Source organism: Abrus precatorius, unplaced genomic scaffold, assembly GCF_003935025.1.
Source record: "Abrus precatorius isolate BTA unplaced genomic scaffold, Abrus_2018 Scaffold2, whole genome shotgun sequence".
Classification (NCBI taxonomy): Eukaryota; Viridiplantae; Streptophyta; class Magnoliopsida; order Fabales; family Fabaceae; genus Abrus; species Abrus precatorius.
In genome coordinates, this window is record NW_020874362.1 from 31,343,647 (window position 1) to 31,352,111 (window position 8,465).

Consider the following 8,465-nt stretch of genomic DNA (forward strand, 5'->3'; position numbering starts at 1 on the left):
TAATAAATAATCTATAGATAAATAATAATGCAATATTTATTTATTATAAATTTCACATATTTCATTTAAAAATTATAACATTATTTATTATTATATTATGTTGTACATAATTATATTTTTACAATAAAGTATATAAATAATTTAATATTTTATACATTATTGATTTCTTTTCCTTTTCCGGCAATTTAAACAAAATAAATGGGATATTTTGGAAGAAAAACATTCAGGTAGACTAAAATTTAAAAATCCACGTATACAGTCTTGCTTTAATTGACTCTGTCTATACACTCATTTTTTTCTCATCTTACTATTATTGTCAACCTACAGTTAGATTCACGCGTCAAAAGAATAAAAAAAAAATCCCTCGCGCAACATGTGATTTCATTCATATTTTCGAATTTTAATCCATCTTTTATTAGCCAACAATAACATGTACTGTTACACAATTCAAGTGACCCTGAGTCCTCCCTTCCATGGCGACAACCACCCACCTCTCCTTTACCCTTTTATTCCTCAGCATCTTTCATTTCCTCCTCTCAGCTTCGCTAGAACTTGCTTCTGAAAAAACTCCTACATTCCCCAAACAAGCCCTTCCTACCAAATCTGGTTACCTCCCAGTTACCCCCACTTCTGCTTCTGCAATTTTCTACACTTTCTATGAAGCCCAAAACTCAACTTCTCCTCTTTCTCAAACCCCACTTCTCATTTGGCTCCAAGGTGGCCCCGGTTGCTCCTCCATGATTGGCAACTTCTACGAGCTTGGACCCTGGCGTGTCACCAAATCCCTTACCCTTCACCCCAACCCTGGTGCTTGGAACAGAATTTTTGGCCTTCTTTTTCTTGATAATCCAATTGGAACTGGCTTCAGTGTTGCCTCCACGCCAGAAGAAATTCCAACCGATCAAAGCACCGTTGCTAAACACCTTTTTGCTGCTATAACAAGGTTCATTCAACTTGATCCTGTTTTCAAGAACCGTCCTATTTATATTACAGGGGAAAGCTATGCTGGCAAGTATGTACCTGCAATTGGGTATTATATATTGCAGAAAAATGCAAACTTGAAGGTTTCTGAAAGAGTGAATTTGGCTGGTGTGGCAATTGGTGATGGGTTAACCGATCCTGTAGCCCAAGTGGTCACTCATGCTGCCAATGCTTACTATGTTGGGTTGATCAATGAGAGGCAAAAGAATGAATTGGAGAAAGCTCAATTGGAAGCAGTTAGAATGGCCCAGAAGGGGAATTGGAGTGAAGCAACAGATGCGAGGAACGAAGTCTTGGACATGTTACAAAACATGTCGGGGTTGGCTACTTTGTATGACTATACAAGGAAAGAACCTTATCAAAGTGATTTGGTTGAGCAGTTCTTGAACATCACTGAGGTGAAGAAGGCCTTGGGAGTCAACGAATCATTTGTATATGAGATATGCAGTGATATTGTTGGGGCTGCATTACATGCTGACGTAATGAAAAGTGTGAAATATATGGTGGAGCACTTGGTAAGGAAGACTAGGGTGTTGTTGTATCAAGGTCAGTACGATGTGCAGGATGGTGTGGTCCAAGCAGAGGCATGGGTGAAGACAATGAAATGGGAAGGGATTGTGGAGTATCTGAATGCTGAAAGGAAGATATGGAAAGTAAATGGAGAGCTTGCAGGGTATGTACAAAATTGGAAGTCACTCACCAATGTTGTAGTTTTGGGGGCTGGCCATGTTTTGCCTACTGACCAACCTCTGAATTCTCTGGCAATGATAGAAGATTGGGTTTTGGAAAGGGGTGAGTTTAAGGGTTTGGAGGATGAAAAGGTATCGAGAAAGTGTATACTTGTTATGTAACCGATGGGAATGATAACAATTCATGAGTTTTAAGTATGTCATTGCAGAACTGTATTCCAGTTCCACAGTAATTGAATAAAAGTGAAAAATGTATTGCTAATGCTAAGTAACTTGTATGTCTTGGGAGGTAAATTAAGTTTTTCATTGCCAATTTTGAATTCATCATTTATGATAATTAATATTTCGCACAGGAAATATTTTTTACTTGTTAAATTTGTCAGGAAATGGAATGCCATAACAGCTTCCTCTTTACAACTACAAATTCAACTATGAATTTAATTTCGGGCTCCTACTGGGTAAAGGTGCTCGTAATGTCAATTTTGCAGGATTCCAATGTTACTCCTATTGTTAGATCTATTTACTCACAGAAAACTTACATCGTAAATTAGATGCAGCGAACAAAATAGTACTCAAGTGATATTTTGGTTATACATTGTTACGGCACCAATCCAATTACGAAAATGTCTAGTCTAGTTTTATATATAGGATATTTATGAAGTATATTATATTATCATTTATTAATGAATTATTATAGTATATGGTTTTTTATGTTATTAAACTATATTAACTGAATTTACATATTAATTTAACAATAGAAGCATTATTTAAGTAAGATATATCATAATATATAATAATAATTGATCAGATAAATGTAAACAAAAAATATAAATATATTCAAATATAATAAGAAATTAATTATTTTAATTAAAAATAAATTGAAAATAAAATTAAAAAAATATTATTATATCTTTGTATAACTGTGTGTCATTCTGTGTACTTAAAAATAATTATTAAATTAAAAATTTTAATCACAAGTCTTATCGACAAAATTTTAAATTAATTTAAAAATATTTGATACATCATTCATATGCATTAAAATTAATGTAATATATACTTTAAAATATACATAAATAAGAACCATTTAATTACATTCTTATAATTGTTTAATTTTAAGAAAGATAATTAAGGTAATATATAATTATAATTCAATGGTTGGATCAATAAAAAAATATTTTTTATATTAAGTTATTGACGGTATAAAAGTAAGTCTAACTAATCACAAACAGTCAAAACCAATCTTTCAAATGTTGACATTTTTTGTTTAGTAACATTTTATTTTGTGTTTTTAAGGAGTTTTAAGCTAATGATTGTTATGATTTTTGTTATGGTGATTTTTAATTACTATAATTGTGTACTTATCAATAAAAAAGACTTTCACTATTCTTAATTATATACCCATCTTTTTCCACATATCTCTCCTTCTATCCTCTATACTTTTTTTTTTTTTGCTGCTATTTTCTATGTTATGATTAAAAGTAACAAATTCAAAGTGTTAAAAGTATAGAGCAAAAAGGAGTAGTTCAAGAGTGTGAAGAAGGAGAAAAGAGAATAATTATCCCACTAATGACTTCTTAAAACTATGTGCAACTAGCCATTATGTGATTTAATGATCACTAAAACCATTAGAGCATGCTAATCGAGAATCTCTTGAGGTCTAAAGAGTACTAGTAGGTTGTTAAAGATGGTGTGGCAACACCAAAAGATGGCAAAGCTCTTACAAAACAAAAGAAGTTTGATGCAATGAAATTGAAAGACATGAAAATCAAGAATTAATTGTTTCATGTCATTGATCGTTCTATCCTTGAAACTATTCTTCACAAAAATACTTCCAATGATATTTGGGATTCAATGAAAAAAAAATATTAACGCTTCTCAAGAGTTAAACATGCTAAACTTTAAGTTTTGAGAAAATTTGAAATCCTTTAGATGAAGGAAGGTGAATTTGTGACTGGATATTGTTCAAGGACTTTGGGTATTGTTAACAATATGCAATTTCACAGTGAGAAGATAGATGACATAACCATTATTGAAAAAATTTTATGCTCATTAACACCAAAGTTCTTTGCTGGTCCATGAATAGAAGTTCAACAATGGAGGAGCAAACTTTGAAGGTTTCTACCAATACTCATTCAAACAACTCTAGAGAAAGGAGTTTGTTTAAGGGTGTGGAGGTTGAAGAAATAGAGATTCCAACAAGCAACAAGAACTATAAAGGAAACAAGGACCAATTTCAAAGCAAAGAAAGAGGGAGACATCCTAAGAAATCAAAGGTAGAGTGCTTTAGATGTCATTAATTTGGTCATTATACATCTGAATGTTATACTAGACTACCTAATCTTAAAGAAAAAGGGAGAAAGTTCAAATTATGTTAAGGAGAAAGAAGTAGAAACCTTGTTGATGGTTGTTGAAGATGCAAAGGACAACAAGACAAAATATGATATATAGAAGTAAATCCCTTTTCTTATATTTAAATGAAATTTTCGTTCTACTATGAGTTTTGGTGATTGCTTTATTGTGAAAGTGATGGAAAAATGTGATATTAAGATAAAAACTAAGAATGATTTTGTAAAAATATTTTTTAATGTATTTTATTTTCTTGACTTGAAAAGTAACTTGTTAAGTGCTAGTCAATTACAAGAAAAAGGTGATGAAATTTTTATTAGCAAAAGTGCCTGTGAAATTTTTTATCCTTTTCGAGGTGTCATTACAGTTATAAAAATGAGTTCAAATAGGCTATTCTCACTGAAAATTGAAAGCATTCAATCTGGTTTCATTGCTAAAGTTATTAATTCTTCTTGGTTGTGGCATTATCGTTATGGCCATTTGAACTTCAGTGGATTTAAGACCACTAAACAAAAAGACACAGTGATAAGTCTTCCACAAATTACTGGTCCTTTTCAAGTCTATGAAGAATATGATATTAGCAAACTACATCATTCTTAACATCACATTCTTAATTCTCTAATGATAAATCATATAGAGCAAAGTGTTTTGAAATTGGTGCATTCAAATATTTAAGGTCCAATAAAATTGTCTTCTAATGAAGTTAAAAGATACTTAACTTCTTTCAAAATTTAGGTCTATTTTCTATAGGAAAAATCAAAAGTTTTTTTTAAAAAAAAAGCTTCAAAGCTTAGGTTGAAACTAAATCGTGAAAGACGATTAAGTCTCTTCAAATAGACCATGGTGAAGGTTATTGTTCAGATTATTTTATTTTATTTTATTTTTAGTGAAAAATATGGAATCTGAAAAGAGTTGACAACAACATATACACAATAAAATAGTATCTAAAAGAGAAAAAAAGGCAGGGAGCGAAAGAAACCAATTGTGGACCATTAAAGATTTTTAGTTTCAATGTTTATGCCTACATTCTAGACCAAAAAAAGATCAAAGTTTGATGATAAAGGTGAAAATTGTTTTTTTTTTTTTTGGTTAGTGATAAGGGATAAGTAAAAAACATATTATTTTCAATGAAGAAAGATTCTGAGAAAATAATATAGATGAAACAAATACAATTCTTGCAAATTTTCATGAAGATGAAGAGCCACAGTCAAAGGAGCAAGAAGAACAAAAAGTTCCAACAGCCACATTTAAAGATGACTTGCATGGATATCTGATCATAAGGTAATGAGAATTATAGCTCTTGTTGCTCATTTTGCTTTGTTTTTAGAATATGATTCTAAAACTTTTGAAAATGTTGTTAAAGAAGCAAATGAAGAGTGAGATGATGAAATTGATTCAATTGAGATAAACACTACTAGAAAAGCGCCATTTACAGACGGCCACAGACGATTTTACAGATGAATTTATAGATTTTTTTTTTAATTTATGAAAAATCTGTCTATAAATCTGTCTGTATTACAGACGGATAAATGGTCCTCTGTTTGCCTGCCATTTGGCGCAAAATAATATAGACAGAAATTCTGTCTATAATTTGAAAATGGGAGGGAAATTTAGAGCGAGAGTTACAAAAGGAAAAATCCGTCTGTAAATATTGTATTTTTTGACCGACTTTTCATCTAACAATTGGACTTGATGAATTTACAGACAGAAAAATCCGTATGTAAATGAACCTTTTAAACGCACTGTTTCATTAAACTATTTACAGACGAATTTTTTCGTCTGTAATGTGTGAAATCCTTAAAACCGCGCCTCCTCCTTTTCCTTTCCCATTTTACATAATTTGCTCTCTCTCTCTAGGAACTTCAGTTTTTTGGCTTTTGCGACTGATTGAAGCATTCATTTGAAACAAAATTTGTATCATTGTGTTCTTGGTACGATACTCTAACTTTAAATCGGTTTAGTTTTTTTATTTTTGATGTATTTTAGAGACTTAAAATTTATAATATAGAATTGTAGGATTGGAGATTGCATGACTAGGAGGAAGGGCGTAGAGGTCCTTCTCCGAACTCGATTATTGTGTGTTGTGGGATTGTTTGTGTTTGCAGAGTTTGTAAAATATGCATATTGTAGAGTTATAAGAGGATGTGCTCTAGAACGGTTTAGGATTGTAATGTGTAAGTTTCTTTATTTTTTTGCTATTTAAATGGGGCTTCAAAACCCAAGACAAAACAAACAGACTAGAAACTAAGTCTAGGCCATGAAGACCCTAACAAATCAAGCCTAAGGAGGGGAAGGAGGGAAGCATGAGCTTCATCAAACCAAGACTCCAAACCAAGAATTTTTCCAGACTTAGCCAACCAATCAGCACAATGATTGGCCTCTCTTAACACATGGCTAAATCTAACAAATTTAATACTATGCAAAAGAGATCTAATTTCCTGAATTACAAAAAAAAGAGGGTGCCTACTATCTTGAATGTTTACAATTAAAGAAATGGCCTCTTTACAATCATTGCCAATCCAAATAACCTAGATTCCTTTATGAATGACTAATTGCAAACCCCAACAAATACCCCAAAGTTCAGCAGCTGGGAAGAGATTTATAAAAACCAGCTAAAAAAATACCATTATGATCCCGGATGAGACCACCACAGCGAGCAAAACCCAAATTAGGCAAAATTGACCTATCCGTATTCAGCTTGAACTGATGAGTCAAGGGGGATGCCAACGAATCTGATGATGGTGTTTGGAAAGAGCAGCAACCGAATTGAAGGAACCCCTACTACAAAGAGAGAAATAATCAAAATCGTGAATAATTTTCTGCGACAAAGCATTATTATCCAAAGGGGAATTATTAAAAACAAAACAAGTCCTATTATACCAAAGATTATAGGTCACAGACATAAAAAGAGGCTTCCAGCAAACCTGACCAGAAACATTATTATTAGACAAATTAAAATTAATCCAATTAGAGAGGCTCAAACTGAAAAAGAGAACCCAATGATCAGGAGGAAAAATTTTGGACCAGATTTGAGTAGCACACTAGCAATCTCTCAAGACATGAATCACAGTTTCAGGAGCTTCATTACATCTAGGACACAAAGAGGAAGAAGTCATATTACGATTAAATCTTTCAGCATTAGTTAAAAGCCTTCCATGGGCTACTTTCCAGAGAAAAACAGAAAATCTAGGGAGGGCCTTACAATCCCAAATAAGATTAAAATTATGGTTTCTTCCTAAATTCTCATGGTTATAATTAGATAATAGACTATAAGCAGACCTAAGAGAAAATTTACCATTACCTTCAAGATTCCAGAAGACTTGATCATTATCATTAGTCAGTAAAGGAGGATCACAACCAGCAATCAAATTACAAATATGCATAGGTAAAATTTGCCTAATTTTTGGCCAATTCCAGCAAACAAGATTAGAAAACAAGGTCATAGGATCATCCAATTCATCCTCATTCAAAGGATAGAGAGCAAAACTGGCAAGATTATTAATATTAGGAATCCAAGAATCCTTCCAAAATCTGATTGTCATTCCATTACCAAGAATCCAACTAATACCTTTATTAAAAGAGTCCCAAACAACAACCAGATTTTTCCACAGGGGAGAAGATTTATTACAATTAGAGCAAGTCGGCCATTTTCCTAACCTAAACTTATACTTATGTCAGACCACTTGAGCCCAAAGATCATGAGGAGATGCAATGAGTCTCCAATAGAGTTTCATACAGAAAGCTTTATTGGTTAAGTGAATATCACGAAATCCTAAATCCCCTTCACTTTTAGGTTTACAAATAGTTTTCCAACTAACTAAATGACATTTTTTCCCACTCAAAGATCCCCAAATGAATTTTCTACAGATTTGATCAATTTCTTTACAAATAGAAATAGGGATAGATACAGGCTGCATTACATAATTGAGAATACTCATTAAACAGCTCTGTGCAAGAGTGATCCTCCCTGCCATGGACAAAGAATTCATTTTCTAAATAGAAAGCTTCTTTCTAATTTTATCCAAAACTGATTTAAAGTCCTGACGAGAAAGACTAAGATGACTAATAGGGATTCCAAGATAGGTACTGACATGAGAAGACTGCTTAAAACCTAAACAACTACTAAGATCTTGAGAAATAGTAGGAGCACAACCTTTGGAAAAAAACACAGAAGATTTCTCCTTATTAACAGAGAGACCAGAGGCAGAACAAAAACTATTTAGAACATCAGAAATAGCTAAAACATTCTGTCTATCAGCTCTGGCCACAAGGATAATGTCATCAGCAAACATTAAATGAGAAATTTTAGGACCATTATTATTGAAAGAAAAAGGCACCCAACACCTATCATTAATTTTATCCTGGATCATATGGGCAAGTCTCTCAATACACATAACAAAAACATAGGGAGAAATAGGATCTCCTTGCCTAATACCCCTACCAGGCTTG

General features: G+C 32.5%; 2 protein-coding genes across 2 annotated transcripts; one reads left to right on the top strand and one right to left on the bottom strand.

Moving 5' to 3' along the window:
- Positions 1-374: 374 nt before the first annotated feature.
- On the top strand, positions 375-1,833 carry LOC113858660 (serine carboxypeptidase-like 50). The gene has a single exon (XM_027491383.1). It carries the CDS (start codon positions 474-476, stop codon positions 1,830-1,832), a length of 1,359 nt encoding a protein of 452 aa, XP_027347184.1. The 5' UTR covers positions 375-473; the 3' UTR covers position 1,833.
- A 5,224-nt stretch (positions 1,834-7,057) lies between these two features.
- On the bottom strand, positions 7,058-7,558 carry LOC113859826 (putative ribonuclease H protein At1g65750). Its single transcript, XM_027492506.1, has one exon. It carries the CDS (start codon positions 7,556-7,558, stop codon positions 7,058-7,060), a length of 501 nt encoding a protein of 166 aa, XP_027348307.1.
- Positions 7,559-8,465: the final 907 nt, after the last annotated feature.

Coding starts and splice junctions, on each gene's coding strand:
- LOC113858660 (XM_027491383.1), top strand. CDS start 474: ATGGCGACAACCACCCACCTCTCCTTTACCCTTTTATTCCTCAGCATC.
- LOC113859826 (XM_027492506.1), bottom strand. CDS start 7,558: ATGACAATCAGATTTTGGAAGGATTCTTGGATTCCTAATATTAATAAT.